This window comes from Myotis daubentonii, chromosome 1 (assembly GCF_963259705.1).
Source record: "Myotis daubentonii chromosome 1, mMyoDau2.1, whole genome shotgun sequence".
In the NCBI taxonomy this organism is placed as follows: Eukaryota; Metazoa; Chordata; class Mammalia; order Chiroptera; family Vespertilionidae; genus Myotis; species Myotis daubentonii.
In genome coordinates this window covers 10919590-10938389 of record NC_081840.1, presented here as the reverse complement: position 1 = coordinate 10938389, position 18800 = coordinate 10919590, and the positions used below count along the sequence as shown (strand labels likewise).

The 18800-nt window shown below is 45.4% G+C and overlaps 1 protein-coding gene across 6 annotated transcripts in view; it reads right to left on the bottom strand.

Annotated features, from left to right (window-relative positions):
* Positions 1–591: 591 nt before the first annotated feature.
* Positions 592–18800, bottom strand: part of FOXN3 (forkhead box N3) — a 361722-nt gene continuing 343513 nt past the window's right edge. For 5 of the 6 annotated variants that reach the window (XM_059688361.1, XM_059688370.1, XM_059688352.1 and 2 more), the window contains 2 exons: positions 15228–15333; positions 592–2114 (listed from right to left, as the gene is read on the bottom strand). In XM_059688361.1, coding sequence (XP_059544344.1) covers positions 1583–2114; positions 15228–15333 — 638 coding nt within the window. In that variant the 3' untranslated portion in view covers positions 592–1582. Of the gene's footprint in view, positions 2115–14429; positions 14752–15227; positions 15334–18800 lie in introns of those variants that run through there. The other variant, XM_059688395.1, reaches the window with a different exon arrangement.

Sequence of the window (18800 nt, the reverse complement as noted above, 5' to 3'; positions counted from 1 at the left end):
TATATTGCAGGGTTAGTTCCCCAACAGTCAGAATTTGTCCCTGAAGAAGGTTAAACCTTAAACACCTGCTTCAAAAAACCAAAACAAAATAATTGGGGGGAAAAAAAAACCAAAACAAAAGGAAAAACAAAACAAAAAAGAAAACCCAAAGAACCTCTAAGCCTAAGGGCTTAAACATTAGAGGCATAGCCTTTTCTCTATGTTCTATATTTATATGAAAATAATTCATGCTTCATGCTAAATACATTATTTACCTTACAAGAACTTTATTTTTTGAATAAAAAAAAGTTTGTGTTTTTATGATTTTTTTTTCCTTTTTCTCTTTAGAAGGAATCCATGCATTGTGGATCGGAAATTTCTGCTGGCTACAACGGGCTGACTGTGGAAATCACTGATTTTTGCAAAGATGAATCCTGACTGACATGATCTGCAAACTCCATTTTGAGGGCAGTATAGGAGTTTTCTTTTGCCTTTTTGCCACATTTTGTGTGTGTGTGTGTGTCCATCAATGTGCCTTTCATCTTTAAAAAATAGACCACAGTACTAATGGCAGGTTCCATAGCTTTTTGCTTGTTTCCCCCCCCCCCCCCCCCCCCCGCTTGGATCAAATAGTTTTGACAAAAAAAGGTTTGTACCATTTTTTCCTTCCTTGACAACTATTGTAATTTCTTGGACTTGATTTTCACTTGGGCAGTTAAGAAAACAGCCTGTCTGTGGCTTTTCTCTCACTCTCGTGTGTGTGTGTGTGTGTGTGTGTGTGTGTGTGTGTGTGTGTGCAGGGCCAACCCTTCAGGCTTATGGCTTGTGGAACATTCTCTTAATTTCAGATAGAACAGAATTCAATGATTAGGAACATCACTAAAAACTGACCCCATTTCCTTTCCTTAGTCATCGACACCAGTGTCCGTGAATGGTCCAGTGTCCACCGCCAGACATCAGGAGGCTTCAGGGCTAAGCAGCACTGAGGCCCGGGGACCCCGCCCCCACCCCGCACGCCGAGCGGCAGCGCCCAGGGTTTCCTGGCACGAGACGCTGCCTGGTGCCACAAGCCTGGGCCTGCTCCTGGGGGGCGAGGGGCTCTTCCTTCTCCCCAGTTGCCTCACGCACATTCACTCAGCGAACCCCACTGGGTGGACATCCTGACCTTGTACACCTAACGGTTAGGCCTGACCGATGATGACCTTGCCTTGCAGGTGCCAAACACGGGCGTTCCGCGGCATCCGCGACACCCCTGCGGGGCCAGCCACGGCCACGGGCCAGCGGGAGGAAGCAATGATCAATTTTGGCTTTTTCGGTTTTGTCTTCAGATAATGAGAAGCGTTTGTAAAACAGCTGAATGTCAATGAGTCTATGGCTTCAATCTCCTTTAAACGTAAAATTCTCAAGGGTCCAAAACAAAGGAGGGGGGGGGGCAAATTAGAGAAGAAAAGAAAACAAAAAAGGAAAGAAAACCAAACCCAAAACAAAGAAAAGAAAAAAAAAAAAGAAATTGCTGATATTGCCACAAATCATTAGAAATCTCCTGACATGCTGAAACCAAATGGCCGTTCAGTTCAAAACAAATCAGTGACTTGTTTTTTTCTTAATTTTTCGTGGTTTCCTTTTGCTCTTTCTGCCCCTTTGCCGTCCGATTGGTGATGTTGTTCAAACAGGACCGAATGCCTGCCAAGTGCAGGAGCGACCCCGCCGCCTCCTTCATCTCCTCGTCGTCGCTCTCGGGTGGCTTCTCCGTGCGTCTCTTTTTGAGGGGCAGCGAGTCGCTGGGGACCCGCCTGGCCTTGGCGAGGTGCTGGCGCTTCTTGTGCGGGGCCGCGCAGCCGCCGTCGCCCGGGGCCTCCCGCGGGCCGTGCTTGCGCTCGTCCTCCTCCGCCTCGCTGTGGCTCTCGCGGCTCGGCACGCTGCCCTCGCTGCCCTCCTGGCTCCCCTTGGTGGCAAACTCGTCGTGGTCCTCGGCCGAGGAGGAGGAGACCGAGTCGCTGGCGGGCGAGGCGCTCCTGGCGGCGGCGGCCTTGGCACTGCTGTAGTTGTGATCCTCCTTGGGGTCCCCGCTGACCACCGGGGAGCCGCACGACGGCTCGCTCTCTGTCCGTGTCCTGCCGCTGCCCAGGCCGTTCCTGCGGGCGGGGACGGAGGGGAGACAGAGGGGACACGGATGAGACCCTGTGATGAGGCCCCCACCGCCCCCCTGATGCGCTCACACGTCCAGCCCTTGGAGGCGCAAGCTGGCCACGTGCCAAGGCGGCCCGAAAGTCGGCGTCCTGCACCCCGTCCTCCCATCACTGGCCTTTTCACTCAGTGTGTGCGGCTGAGCCGCCAAAACACGCTTCAGAGGCCACAGCGGTGGCAACAGGGTCTCCATGGAAACCCTAAGGGTCGAGCGGTGCTGGGCTTCGCAGACCGTCCGCACGGAGGGACAGACACCGCGGAGGCGGCCGGGTACGGACTTCCGAGGAAAAACCCGCGTCCCGCTCACGCTGCTGCGGTAGGAAGACTGAACCGCGCCTGCAGCGAAGAGGTACCTGCCGGTGGGGACGGCTATCCACTCAGGCTTCCCTCCTTCCCCCATTCGTCCTACAGGTATTCACTGAACGCCCCCATGAACGCATGGCCTGGGGAGGGTCCCAGGTGGGACCAGGTACAGGCACCGCCACACAGACGCCGACAGGCCAGCAGGTCACGGTTAGACCCCAGGAGGGGGAGCACCCGCCAGGCGCCTGCGAACCTGCATAGATGACAGCGTTGAACTCCGGAGCGGCCATGAGCATCCTAACTGTACAGGTGCCAGGAGGAGGATCTGGAGAAGTTTAGGAATTTACTTAGAGCCGCCACAGCTCCTAAGCAGCAGAGCCACGATCGAGCTCTTAGCTACCCCATCAGATCCGCTCCACTCCTTTCTGATTTGCCCACAGCTCAGTTCCCCGCCTTCCGTTCCATTCCCATCAGAGCCCGACAGCACTCTCCATGCCTCTAGTCATTTTGTTGCTTCACGTCTAACAATGACCAGACCTCCTCTATGCTTCCTCAGGAGCCAAGTGGGAACAGAGGCTGCACCCGCTGCACAGGGTCATGGGCCCAGGACGTGAGGGAACGCCGGCAGGAGTCGGGACCAGCGCCTGCTGTCAGCGGGAGGGCTGTGGCGCCAAGTCCCGGTGAGGCTGCACGCTCCCTGGGGTGGGCACCGATCCCGTTTACATGGCCACTGTGATACGATGGTGTCTGGCACAGCAGGTATTCAGGAGGCTGGGTGAGCAGAGAGGTGAATCCTCGAGGGAGGGAAGGGCTACTTAGAGTGGAGGGGGCAGAGGAGGCCGCAAGCAAAAGGTCTGTGGCACAGATGGCTTCTGAAGCCGAAGGTGAGGGCTGAAGGCTTAGGGCAGGGAGGAGATCCTGTATGGCACTACCTGTGTTTCTTGTAAGCTCATCCACCTGATACGTTTCTGGGTGACATGAGCACACTTTCCTTCCTGCAGAGCCCCAAATCTAGGTCCTCCACAGAGAGGAGTCCCCATGTCATCACATGGTGACCTGTTCCAGGTCTGTGATTCCCATTACAGCGTCAGCTCCCTAAGGCAGGGCCCAGTCACTGGTACCTCTCCAGGGCCTAGCGCTGTGTCGGGTGCAGAGTGGGCACACAGCAGAGAGAAGGGCGGGAGCAGACGGAGGTGTGTGGCAGAGAGTGGGAAGTCTGGGAAGATGACTGCGGACCTCCACCAACACACCTTATCGGATACTCCCTAAGGATATGGCCCTGGAAAGGCGATGGGGTCAGGCCCACTGATGAGCTGCAGCTGTGAGCCCGCCCCTTCTTCTCCTGCCAACCCTGGGGCCTATGGGCTCAGCAAGACTCTGGTTGCTGCCGGGACAGCAGCTGAAAGGGAGGCGAGTCCCTGTGATAAATGGTGAAGCAGGGAGTGAGGTCAAGGGTCTTCCTCTCTTCGGTGCCCTACTACATTTAAGCTGGTGGGAACGTGCACCAGGCGGTGGCACGCACCAGCACAGTAATGCGCACCAGCAAAACGCTTGAGGGCCGGTGTTAGAACTCAACCTCTGCTAGATGTCTCAAGACCTCCACGATCAACCCCACAATCACAATGTGTGCATTTGCACAATGACGTCCTAGCAGGTCCAGAAGGGCCCCAGGTTGTCCCGTTCTCTAGGATCCCAGATCCATGCCACCCCTCCCCTCCAAGTCCTTATAGAAAGAACCTGGCTTGTAAGACAGACAGACATCCAGCAAGTTTATTTGTGACCTTCAGCGCACCTCTCTGCCTCCCAGGGCAGTGTGACCAAATGAAAAGTCCCACCACAGAGGGCAGCTCTCAGTGGGCACGGGCGAGTTCTGACTTGGTCTCCTCTCCTGTCAGATTGCTCGCTGCTGCACCGTGCTTACCCTGAGTGGTGCCATTTCTTTCTATTCTAGCTCAGGAGCCGCATGGGAATGCAGCATAAAGTAGGAGCAGAGAGGCCTGAGGGAAGAAATGCTTCAGGGGCTTGCTTGCCTGTCAACATGGCCCTGAGCTGTGTATCTATGTTCTGCAGACTTCCTGTTTCTTGGCTGCCTTGGGGAACATAAAAGTGGCCAGGAGAGGATGCCTGTGAGGTGCTACCAAATAGGAAACTTTGTTCATGTAATTAATTGCACAGGTAGCTATTAATAGTCATGACGGCAAATGAAAATGAAATCTCATAGAATGGCTCTCTCGATCTTTGTTGTTTCAGGTAACTACTGTTGAATCTAAAAATTAATTCAGTAATGAGTCCGCCAAACTAGCAAAAAACAGTTTCAAAGTGAACTCAACTACACTTGGGTGAGTAAACGCGCTTTTTTTCTAGGCTTTTAGAAAAGTCAATTCAATTCTGAATCCTTACTTTTTAATAACATGGGGCTTATGACTCACTTTATTACCTCAGTTAAGCAGACTACGATACCCCCCCTGAACATATGTGGAGAGGGAGGGAATTGTGAGTGCAAAAGAGTAGGAAATAAGGCAAGTGCTGCAAAAATCTAATTCTCAGAGAATCTAGGTGAGAGGCATATGGTGTTTATCATGCTTTTTCCCTCCTCTTTGCACAGGTTTAAAAAATAGGTTTTTTCAATGTTTTTATTGATTTTAGAGAGAGTGGAAGGGAGAAGGAAAGAGAAATATTGATGTGAGAAACATCAATCACCTGGCTCCTGCACGCCTCCTACTGGGGATCAAGCTCACAACCTGTGCATATGCCCTGACGGGGAATCGGACTGTGACCTCCTGGTTCATAGGTCGCTGCTCAACCACTGAGCCACAGCGGCCAGGCCCAGCCGAAGGTTTAAAAGCAAATCCTCTTTTGGAGAAAGGAACCTAAATTTAGGTCATGAAGCTTTCCACAGATTAAGTTCAAGCAGATATTGGAAAAGCAGCTCATAACCTAAAATCACCAAACATGTCAGCTAACAGGCCACCAGGAACATATAAATGTAAAAATACCTGTAACCAGCCAGGGCACGGGAATGACGACACCCTCGATGGGTTCGCGGGGAGAAGTAACTGCCTGCACAGGCAGCCAGTGCAGATAAAGTCAGCCCCAGCCCCAGCTCCAGATGGGGCCAGAGACAAGAAGAGCCTCCTCTGAGAATTTTAATCACAAGCCTGAAGTCTTGTGGGTATGAAGCCAGAATTCTACTGTGGGGACCAGAGACCACAAGCTAAATTTAGTTTAAAGTGCCCAACGGTGCCTACTGTTGAAAAAAACACACAAACCCTTTCTGGAAGAACCTAACTTAAAACCCAGGCCACAAAGAATTCCCACACAGAAGATTTTAAGAAACATAGGTTCATAACCCAAAACCCATTAAACATAAAAGAAGCCACAGTAAGCAAGAGACAACAGAAACACACACACAAAACTGTGAATCTGCAAATATTGAAATAACTAGGTACAGAATGTAAAGCATGCAAATGAAATAAAAAAGAAGGAACTGAAATACATTAGAAAGGAAGAATAGATAATTAAAGCCAGGCAGGCAGATTTTGGAAGGCATCAGGTAGAATTTCTAAAGCTGAAAAAATAGAATCCCTGAAATGAAAGAACTCAGTGGGAGCCAGAAGAGACAAATTAGTGAATCAGAAGATGGATCTGAAGATAATATATATAAAATGCAGCACAGAGAGACAAAGGGATAAAAAATATGAAAGAGAGATTGGGCAACATGGACTATAATAACCAGCTATCCCTCTAAGCTGGAGTTCCAGAGTGGAAAGGAAAAAATGGAGAGGATCCAATATCCAAATAAAAAATGGCTGAGCATTTTCTAGTTTTGATGAGGGTACCAATCCTCAGATTCAGAAAGCCAGCAAGTCCCGAGGAGAATAAATAAAAAGAAATCCATGTCTAGACACATCACAAACTGTACAGCATTAAAGTCACAGAAACAAAACATACACTAATGAGGTGTACAGTAAGATGAAGCAGTGAAACAGGTAAAAGTAGAACATTAATTCCAAAGTGCGAGACAGAAAAAAATAACCGTCAATCCAGAATGTATATCCGGTAACGCTATCTTCTAAGCATTAGGGCAAAATAAATACATTTTCAGGGTTTTAACTGAGTGTAGATACTCACTAGGGGGAAGTTTTAAAAAATATATTTCAGGAAAAAGGAAAATGATCCAAAAAAGGAGGTTTGAGATGCAGCAAGAGAAGATAAGCAAAGACAATGTAATTAAGTACTGACTGAACACCACAATAAACAAAAAGAAACTGAAACAGAACCAAAGTATTGGGCAAATGTAGCATTTCACCTGGGAGGTAGAGAACAGAAGTAAAAACATTCCAAGGGCCCTGTATTGATCAGGAGGTTAAAGATACTGATTAACTTTAAACATTTAAAAATATTCATGTTAAAAGGATCATCACGGAAAGAAGAGAAACAAAATGTACAACTTCCAAACCACTAGAAAGGGAAAGAAAAAGACAAAGGGAACGAGGAGTGAGAGAATTTTAATCAATTTCAAGTAATGCTAGAAAGGAAAAAGAATCTGGAAAAAGTGGGACAAACAGAAATGCAGAATAAATGGGAGAAATAAATCCAAATATGCCATTAAAAATTGGCTAAAAATATTTTTTTTTGAATTGGCAAGCTAGTCTTATTTTTAAACATTATTTATTTATTTATTTATTTAATTAATTTTGTTTTATTGCTTAAAATCTTTTTTAAAGGTAACGATCATTAACACAAATCCAAAAAACTCCCCCCAAAAAGCCATATGCTGTTTACAAGAGACAAACCTAACCCATACAAAGAAAGGTCAATGTAAAATAATGGAGAACACTGCATCATGCCATGTTCCTATAGCTATATTAACATAGCACAGGATTTTAAAGTAAAAAAAAATCTGTACTACATATAAACAGAGTCATTAAACATTCATAAAGGTTCGATTTACCAGGGCGATAAAGCAGTTCTAAACATGAATACCTCCAATAAGGCAGCTTGAAAATGTAAGCATCCCAAATTGAAAGAGTTACAAGGAGAAACAGTCAAATCCACAGCAGATTTTAATACATTATTCTCTCTTTCCAATTGATAAGCCCCCTCCACTCACACACACAATTAGTACTAGTATATAGAAGATTTGCTCTAATGAACGTACATAGAGCATGTGCTAATAATGGAGACGGCATATTAATTTTGAAGCACCCAGACCTTATCAAAACTGACCATAACTCCAAAAAATTTCAAAGCAGCAGTATCTTATAGATCAATTCTCTGACCACAGTGCACTGTAGTTAGTGATCAATGTTAAAGAGGTAACTAAAAACCAAAAATGACCACCTCTTTCTAGGTCTGAGAACTTAAAAACACACTTCTGATGGAAAGAGACTTGACTTGGGGCGGGACATGCACAATACAGTATAACAGATGATGTGTTGTGGAATTGTGCACCTGAAACCTGTATAATTTTGTTAACAAGTGTCACCTCAATAAATAGGAACAAACCCACACTTCTAAAAATACCTTTGGGTCAAAGAAATGAAAATATTTTGAGCTGTTAATAATAATAACATGAAAGGTATCCAAACTTATAGGATACCACTGAGCAGTAGTAGTTTGAAGTAAATTATAACTTCAAACTTTTATAGAAAAAAGAAAGGTTTAAAATAAAAGTTCAATCCAGACAAAGAAAAAAAAAAATCCAAAGAAAGAAAGGAAATTATAAAGAAAATAGCAGAGATGAGTGAAGCAGAGAACAGATACAAAATACAGGTAATTAGTAAAACACAAAAGTTGATTCTTTGAGAAAAAACTATGGCAAGATTAAGCAAAAAGAGAGATGATAAAATAAAAAGGCGTAACTAAAGGATATCTTTTAAGAGATGACAGCATTACGCATAACTTTATGGAAATATATTTGAAAACTTAGGTGAAATGGAAATTCTGTAGTGACCAAAAGGAATTAAAAAATAAGCCATACTATAATCATTAAATCAATAGTTACCAATCATCCCACAAAGAAAACATCAGCTCAGGCCATTTTGCAAGCAAGTTCCATCAAACATGTAAAGATAACTCCTATCTTACTCTTTCAAAGAATCTAAGAGTGAATACTCCCTCAACTCATTTCATGAAAATAATGTTATTTTGACACTAAAACTAGAAAAAGATAGCACCGGAGAAACATGAGGCATAAAGAAAAAAAAAGCAAAATTCATACATAAAATATTACCTGCTCTAGTAATATGTAAAAAATATAATGTATCATAAGCAGGCATATTAAAAAATGCAGGCTTATTCAAAATTGGAAAATTTATAATGTAATTCACCATAGTAAAACAACAAAAACAACAACTTTATAGTTATCTTAAGTGAGATAAATTTTTAAAAAATGAAATTCAACAATCATTCATAATAAAATGTCAGCTGCCTCAGTGCAGTAGGTAGCGCGTCAGTCTCATAATAAAATGTCATAGCAAACTATGAATAGAATTGTTATGATAAAGTATATTTCCTAAAAGACCTATAACACTGTATTAATTGTGAATGAATAACATAGCTCCCTTTACAATAAGAAACAATGTAAAGATATCTAAAATCATTACTTTACTCAGAAACCCTGAACTGTGCAATAGGACAGGAAAAGTAAAAGTAAGAATTAGAAAGAAAAAACCCACCATTTTTTACAGCAGAGAAATCATTAGAATTACTAAGGCAGTTTATTTTGCAAGGATGCTGGGAAAAAAATAAACAATTAACTATTGCCAGGTAAATTATAGACTTAAATGTGAAAGGAAAACCTTTTAAAATCTTTTTAAAAAGAACTATAGAAAACTAAATAATCTCAGAGAAGGGATATTTTTAAGACACCAAATTTCATAAAAAAATAAAGATTAATAAGCATGAAAATGAAGAATTTCTGTTCATCAAAAGATACTATTTTGGTGAAATGACCATCAACAAACTTAGAAAAGTTATTTGTTAACATATACAGTCAAATAAGGATTAATATTCAGAGTATACAAAGAACTAGAAAGATAAGAAAAAGAGAACCCAATAGAAAAATGAGCAAAATGATCAACAGGCAAGCCATCAAGAGCACATTCAAAAAGCCAACTAAATATATGGAAAACTGCAACATCTTTAGTAACAATGGAAAAGGAAACTGTAAAACGCAAGGAGATGCCATTACATATTCACTAAATTGGCTGCGATTAAAAAGTGCGACGGTTCCGAAAGTCTGTGAAGATGCAGAGGATGGGAGCCATCACACTCTGCGAGTAGGCGTAAAACTGAATGCTAACACTTTAGGAAACAATTTGGTGTCGTCTTGTGAAGTTGAGCATGCACAGACCCTACCAACCAACAATCCTGCACCTGGATGTGCGTCTTAAATGAAACTGAAGACAGGCGAAAGAATCTCCATAGCAGCATTGTTTGTAATTGCAAAGGGCTGTGAATGATTCAGATATCTAAGTGGGGTATTGTTGAAGAAGGGAATATTATACAGCTACGAAAATGATTCCATTACAACTACATACAGAACAAACTCAATAGTGAGTAAAAAAACAGCAAGTTAGAAAGGAAGTATGTTGTTCCAGTTATAAAACTCAAAAGCAAGCAAAACTAAACAATATACAGTCTATGAATATCATAAATGCTTTGAAACACATGGACACAGTATACAGAGTGGGGCAAATGCAGGTTTACTTCATGTTCCATGTTCTTATGGAAAATAATACAGTAATTAATAATAATACAAGAATAAACTCTTGTGTTTCACATACTAACATGTGTATACCTATGTTTGGCCCACCCTGTACAAAATTTGGAATTGTGGTTACCTTTCAGGGAAGACAAAGGTATCAGTACTGCTTTCATTTTTTCAGTTGGGTGGTGGGTTTATGAATGTCTTATAATTCCACGAATAATGTAATTAGAGCAGGTCCAGGGGCTATGATGCTGGTTAGCACTTCCAGAAGAAACACAAGTTCCACAATCCCAGTTCTACCTCAGTGGTCATCTCCAGATTGGGGTTCGGGGCACAGTTTTCTCCCATGAGCTGTGTATTGTCCCCCTAAACCACTGAGATAATTGTGACTCCCTCTCTGCATTAGATCACAGAACACAAAGAAAAATTACTCTAAAACTCCCCTCCATCCATTGTTTTGCATGTGGCACCACCCAGAATCACCAGGGGCTCTGAGCATTTTCAGATACAACAGAAAAAGCCAGCAGGACGCTTTAACCAATGCCATTGATTTAAAATACGAAAAGCAACGCTAGAATGATCAAATTTCACATGTTTAGATTTCTGGCCCAGAGGAGCCGAAAGCAGAGACAAGAAGCAGAGACAGGGGGTTCAGTGAGAACTCCCCTGCTCTGTCCTCCTGGTATTTCTTTTCCCGTTGCCTTTAATCTCGATCCCTTTAGTATTTCCTCCTCTCCCTCCCAGCACAGACTCAGCATAATCTAATACTGAGGCTCAGACTTGGCTTGAAAGACCATGATTTCAGAAGACAAAAGCTGACAGATGCTTGATCTGTAAAAATACAACACAGCACAGAAAAAGGACCAGTCCGCAAGCTGTGTCGTCAGACCACAGCCAATCTTATACCGAAGGTGGCAGGCTTTCTAAACCTGTGACAAATATCTTCTCAAGGGGAAAGACCAAGACAGTTGCCTGGGGGCAGATCTAAGGCTGACAGACGGGTTTTCCTGATGACTGTTTGGACAGGACCTTAAACATTAGTATTTTGTATTATAATAGGACCATTAATTCCTGACTTGCTTCATGTTCCATGGAAATTGAAGTTTCACCTGAGGTCCTAAGCAACTTAAACAGAATTAAGCACTTTAGATGGTGATTACACGGAACTTCCTTCTAATTTTATAACATGCTATGGTTTAGACTTGTAGTCCTGACTACTGCCATCATTCCTTAAAACCAATGGTTTCACCCTAAATGTGTGGTTCTGAAGGTAGCACATGCTTATCTGAGCCTTCTCCTGCAGTTTGGGGTACTCAGAAAAGTGACCTGGGAGGGACTATGGAGGGCAGGCTAGATAAATCCATGAACCTCTCCACATTAATTTTACTCCCCCGCCCCCAGCCAAACTTTAATACATTCATAATACTATGTTACCATCACCACCATCCATCTCTAGAACTTTCCATCTTGTAAGTTTCTAACTCTATACCCATTAAAACAATAACTCCCTATTTCTCTCTCCTCCCAGTCCCTGGAGCAACCACCATTCTACTTTCTATAATTTTGGCTACTCACTATTTGCCTTGTTGTGACTGGCTTCACTCACTATAATATCCTCAACGTACATCCATGCTGTAGCATATGTTACAATTTCCTTCCTAAAGGGTTGAATAATATTCTGTGTGTGTATATACCACATTTTACTTATTCATTCATCTGTTGATGGACGCGTGGGTCGCATGTACACTTTAGCTATTCTGAATGCTGCTGCTATGAACATGGAATTACAAGTATCTCCTTAAGACCCTGCTTTCAATTCTTTTGGGTATGTACCCAGAAGTGGAATTGCTGGATCGTGTGGCCATTCTGTTTGAAGGAACTTAAATGCTATGGGTCCACACCATTTTCCACAGTGGCTGCACCATTTTACCTCCCCACCACATCCCTGGCAACACTTGTTATTTTCTGTGTGTTTTTTGATAGTAACCACTTTAATGGGTGTGAAATGGTATCTCACTGGCGCTTTGATTTGCATTTCCCTAGTGAACAGAGATGTTGAGCATCTTTTCATGTGCATACTTACTGGCCCTTTGTGTATCTTCTTTGGAGAAATGTCTATTCAAGTTCTTTGCCCATTTCTGAATCGGGCTGTTTTCCACCTTATTTATCAAGCACCTGCATAATGCATACTCTGTGCCAGGCACATCAGTGTTAATCCCGAGGCAGGTGCTGATTCTTCCAGGTACACTCGCCCCAGGTCACAAAGCTACAGGGTACGAACCCAGGAAACTGGTTTCCCAAGCCCGCGTGTGCAATCTCTGGGCTTTGTTGTCCTATGAAGAACCCCACTCCCGTCAGTTGTCTCCGATTCCTCTGGAAAGCCCTGGACATTCAAGTCCTCTCTGCCACCTGAGTGGTTACTTGGGGCCAAAAAGAACCCTAATAGTTGAAAGCAAGGTGGCCCAGACCCAGGGCCCCTACCTGGAGGCAGCCCATAATGCTATTAATGGAAGAAATCTGGGGTTCCCGTCCCTCAAGGGGGCCAGAAACAGTGCTTCTAGGGCGGTAGCTGTTTCTGGCATTCAATGTATTCTCTGGAAGAAACCCCACTGGGAAAGCACCAGAAGACACAGGCATAAAACTTTAAGACGTGTGAGCAGTTATTTTGAGGATCATGTGTCTTGAGGACTCTCCGCCCAGGCAGATTTAAAAATAAGTAGGATTCCAACGTGTATGGATGGGCCAATCTCTGAGGTTATTGAGTAAAAAGTCAACACTGTAAAGTCAATTACACTATTGACAGATACTCTTACAAGGAGATTTCACATCATAATTATATGCAAGGGAACCCAGCAAATACAAGCTGTGTAATGATCAGCTAATAAAAGTAACACTTCATCTAAGTCAATAATGGTTTCAGAGTTAAGACAAACAAACATGGCCTTTGCCACTCAGTGGAGGAAAAAAAAATCCCTGAAAGACAAATATTTTCACTTAAGGAGAAGTCGCTTAGACTCACACAGAAGACCTGTCACACGAAGCAGAGGAGGAAATTGGTCTTTAGTGGGTGCTAATGACTCCCCGGCCCTCCCTCCAGCCGCAGCTGGACTGACAGGGACAGCGGCCCACAACCCCCACAAACATGTGCGCCCCCCGGGCACCCTTGGTCACCGCCACGTGGTGTGGCAGAGGACGTCTGCTGCTGTTTTACTCCCTCTTAGCTGTTTCCCTTTTAACCTCAGCCGCGTCTGGTTCTATGGAGACATGGCCAAACTAAAAAGAAATTGAAATTATAACGAAGGTGAAAGAACAAAACAAGATCTTCTCCCTCACACTTTTTCTTTTCTTCTTCTTTTTTTAAAGAATAGTTTACTGAGTTTTTGTAGAGAGAGAAGGGAGAGGGAGAGACACACATTGATGTGAGAAGGCATGGCTGCCTCCTGCACCCTCCTACTGGGGATCAAGCCCACAACACGGGCATCTTCCCTGACAGGAACTGAACCAGCAACTCCTGGTGGCACCAGGAGAGGACGATGCTGCCACCAGCTGAGCCACATGGGCCAGGACTCTCCCAAACACTTCTTACTGAGTTTTACCCGGACACTGATTCTGCAAATATCGATGTATATTTATGTGTGTGTTTTTCCCCCAAAAAGCAACTCAGTGTCTATTTGCCAGGCATTGGGGACATAAAGAGGGCACAGGTATAATTAGCAAGGGTCCTTGACCTTACAGAGCTTGCAACACATCTCTGCCCTATTTCTCTTAAAACTGGGGTGGGAGGTGCGGCATTGGATGGTGCGCTGGAAATGCATAATGGTTTTCTTTAACTGCTTATCTCCATGGCAATGGTAACTTGTCCAGTTTCTGCAAATTGTGGTTGGATACCGAAACAATTCTCCAAACTCCTATGAGTTCAGGAAGGGCACTCTTCGACAACGGTGCTTTGGTTGTGGGCAGGCTTTGAGCAAGCTGTGCCATTAGGAAGCTATTGTTACTCAGCCCAAAGCCACCCTTCCAGTGTTTCCTGCCAAAGGGCTAGGGCTGGGCTGTGCCAGCCACATTTCTGCTGTACCTCCTGGTCCATATGAGGCTTGGACAAGAGGGGGCACCACGGAGAGACTGGGGAGGGGTGGAGGAAGAAGGGACATGCCCTCCCTGTGCGTTTCCTGTTCCTCCATCACCCTAACGCCTCTTCATCTCTGCAGCGGCAATTCATTCCTATAGCGGATGCCGTGTTCAGAAAAGGTCTGTGAGGGGATCATGTTCGTGACGGGTCCTGAAGGACGTGCTGCCGTGTGTGTGGAGGCTGAGGGAAACCTACGGGGAGGACACGGCTTGAATAAGACGGGCAAATCCTGGACATATCTGGGGAACAAATATGGCTCCAGGAGACGGGGGGACGGGGATGGGTGCTGGGTGATGTGGTGGGAGACCTGGAAGGTTCTGCAGATGGCTGGTGGTGGCTGGGTGGGCGGAAGTGGGCAGGGAGGCAGCAGAGCCAGTCGGAGCAGACATCCACGCTGGCGCAGGACCCTACTTCTTCTGATTTGGCAAGTGACCTGATTCTTAGAAGCAGGGAAACGATGCCCCGTTATTTATAGACCAGGTACCTCGGCACTTCTCATGCACGCTTCGGCATTTGATTTGAGGAGCTTCATGGAGGAGGGAACTGGGGCCCAGAGAGGTCAGACATCCACCCAAAGGCAGGGCACTGGTAAGTGACAGGCCTGCGTCTACAGCCAGGATCTTGAACAAATTGCTCACCATCCCCTCTACCCACCTTACCCTGTTTTCTAACCCACTTAATTTGATCTGTCTTCATCTCACCTGCACGGAGACCAGGATCATCTGACAGGCTGAGAAGGAGAAGCTGGTGTTTGGACTGGGGTCGCTGGGAGTGACTTTGTAAACACCCAAACCGGGTTTATTGTCTTCACTCCTTAGAGGCCGTTTCCCTCCATCCCACCAAGTGGCCCCCGCAGGACCCACGATGCCTTTCCCACTCCCCAGGCAGGCTCTGCCCAGCCAGCGCCCCCCTTACCTCATGGCGGCCGTCATTCCGATGGGAGTGATTGGCAATGGCCGGACTCCGGGGAACAGGCCTCGGCTCAGCACCCGCGCTCCGTTCTGGATCACTCCCGGCGGAACTGCAAGGGCGACAAGAGGACACCACAGGTGAGTTCAACTGTGAAGATTTCATTCGGAGTCAGAAGTTTGGATGGAGAGAGAGAGGGAGAGAGAAAAAAAAAGCTGTTAGTTAAAAAGAATAGAGAGCAAGCAGAGGCCAAGAAAAAAAGCACAGAGTCAGACTCACGAAGATGCCAAGAGAGTGCGCGGCAGAAAGACAGAAAGACAGCGCGCCCCAAGAAAAGAGACTCGGTCAGCCAGGCGAGACCAACAGCTTACGACCAAATGACTGACGCCTTGTTAAGAAAGCCGAGTTGGGGAGGGTGGGCGTCAGACATTATTTGCTTGCATTTACTAAATCTAAGCTCTCACCTCTAGCCAGGCCCTTGCAAGGTCTCAGGAACGCTGGCCACGGAACGCAGGTGCCCAACAAGAGCAGCTCCACCCATCCTGTCAGAGGCTGAGCACACCTTCCTATCCTCAGCCCAACAAGCGAATAGACAGAAATAACAGCAAAGCAGATTCTACAAGGTCCTTGGCACCCAGGCCCTCACCACACAGTTCACGCCCGCTGCCCGGCGCTGTCATTGGAACGCAGGGTGGAGGGCCAGGCTCTGGCTTCTGCCTCAGTCGCCCGGAGCCCACTCTGAGGGCCCTGCCTGGTCCTTCCCGAGGCTTTCCCCAACCAAACCTCCTGGGTCCTCTTAACAGCCCACCTTCTCTGACCAACCCAGCCAACCCTAAGCCAACCTTCTCGCCCACAGCCATCGGATCCTGTCCATTTTCCATACACATTCACAGTGGCTTCCCACCGCCTGATTTTGTCTGAGGGCTTACCTAACAGGGTAACCACAGGAAATCCCTGACGCCTGACATTTTTCTGACCCCCAACAGCAGATTCACCTGGTCCAAGCTCATGTTCTCACTGCATCTGCCAGCACCCTTCCATGCGTCTACGGTGCCAGGTGTGCTTCACGAGGCGAGGACACTGGCATGCCTGGGATTTAATGTCAGCTCTTCCTGTGCACGTGGCCTTGTGCACGTCCCAGTATCCCTTTCCCTCTCTGAACAGTGCTCACTAGGACCCCCTTCTGCTGTCAGCGTCCGTGGAGTCCCTGGAGCCCCTGGTGCAATCTCACGCCGAGGCAAGGTGAGTGAATTGTGTTTTCTCAAAGACCACCCCCCCAAAAAAACCCCTGAAAAATTATACATTCCAAAATGGAAACCACTCTGGATATTAAGTTGTTAAAGCCGATGTCATTTGTGTAGAACAAACCCTTTTTACAAAACACGTACATACTTTTCACTTATTTAAGTTTTAGGTCTCTAAGAACATGCTTACATGAATATTCTAAACCTTTAACCATGTAGGATGAATTCCACTCTTGAATATGGGGTAACATTATAGACTGATTCCTTGGGCATTCCGGAGCTTGTGCTAGTAGTTCTGTCATTTGTCTCACAGGTGTGCATAAGGCTCTTTTTCTAAAATTTGCCTTTTTTTTTTTAATTTTTAGAGGGAGAGGAAGAGAGAGAGAAAAACATTGATGTGAGAGTAAAACATCGATCTGCTGCCTCCTGCATGCTCCCCATCGGGGATTGAGCCTGCAACCTGGGCATGTGCCCCAACCAGGAATCAAACTGGCGACCTGTTGGTGCACGGAATGACGCCCAACCAGCTGAGCCACACCTGCCTGCGTGCATAAGGCTCTGGCTACTAGGTTTTCCAAAAGGTGGGGCGGGAGATAAAATTAAAAGCAGTGCTGTCTCTTACCATATTTAATTGTGACATTAGGCTTAACCAGATCAAGAACTCCTACCTGCCCCTTTCTATCAGCCAGATTTCAGATAACAGATCAACTAAAACAGGAGATGCACCAAGTATTTTCAAAGCATGAAACCGGTTATAATGTGATGCTATAGCTAATTACTATAAATAGCTTAGTTGATAAGTTCTCTATAAGAAAGAGGGCTAAAATTGATATTACTTGATTTATATGATCTGATTTCAAGACTTCCTATAAAGCTACAAGGCAGTGTGGTATTGGCCTATGATGTATAGACATTGAGAACAATGCAACAAACTAGAATCCAGAACTAGACCCACATACATGTGGTGAACTGGTGTTGTTTTTTAAATATGATTTTATTGATTTCAGAGAGGAAGGGAGAGGAAGAGATAGATGGAAACATCAATGATGAGAGATAATCATCGACTGGCTGCCGCCTGCACACCCCACACTGGGGATTGAGCCCACAACCTGGGCATATGCCCTGACCGGGAATCGAACCATGACCTCCTGGTTCATAGGTTGACACTTAACCTCTGAGCCAGGCTGGTCAACTAGTTTTGGACGAAAGCATCAAGACAACACCATGGGGGAAAGGAGAATTAGAACAATTGAAGAGCCTTTTGGGGAAAAAGTTAACCTTGATCTTAAACTCTTACCCATACATGAAAGTTAATTAGAAACGGACCATAAACCTAAATGTAAGAACTACATCCTACAACTTCGAGAAGAAAATATAGGGGGAAATACTGAGAGTTCTCAAGGAAAGACATGCAAAACCAGCACAACTCTGGGATTTGCAGACAGAGGGAAAGGATTTCGTAATTATTTTGCTGTATGGTTCGGATATCCACCGACGCAGTCTAATTCTGATAACACTGCCTAATACCTCCGTCCCTAACCTCATCAAGAGCAGGAGTCTGATAGAACAGATCCCCCGATAAATATTTAAAGCCTGCACAGTTAGCATTCTTGACAGTAAAAATTATCCCAGTCCCATATACAGATCATAGCAATGAATACATTCCATCTTTTACAAGTACCTGAGTATGTATTAGGTGAAGGGGACAGAGCAGCACCACAGTTTAAGTGGGACGGAAAGAGAATTAGAGGCAATGAAAATACACTAAGACATGAAAGAAGGAGACACCTAGCCCAAAGTAAGGGGTATCTGGGAAGACTTCCTGTAGGCAGAGAAACAACACATACAAGGCTTGGAAGTGATAAAAAGCACACTGTGCGCAGGAATTAAAACGTCATTTTGCTAAAGCAGCCAGTTCTAGCAGGAATGTGATGCGTTTGGATTGTATCCCCCAGGTCCTGTGAAAACCATTACAGCGTCCTGAGGAGGAGGAGGTGGTCTTATACACCATGGCCACGAGGCAGATTCTGGTGTCGGACGACCTGGGTATGCACTCCATCTGTTGCCTGTGTCCCTGAAAAAGCTACTTAAGATGGGGCCAAAATTTGGTATTTATCTCACAGAGTATTTGGAGATTTGACTGAGTTAATGAAGGCACCGTTACTTAGAAAATCACACATTAGATGTCAGTATCGTCATCACCAACACAATCAACACCCACAGAGCAACCCTGAAGTGACCCGTGAGCCGAAAGCCCGTTAAGAACAAAACGAGCCCTGGACGATGGCTCAGTTGGTTGGAGCATCGCCCCGTACACCAAAAGGCTGTGGGTTCA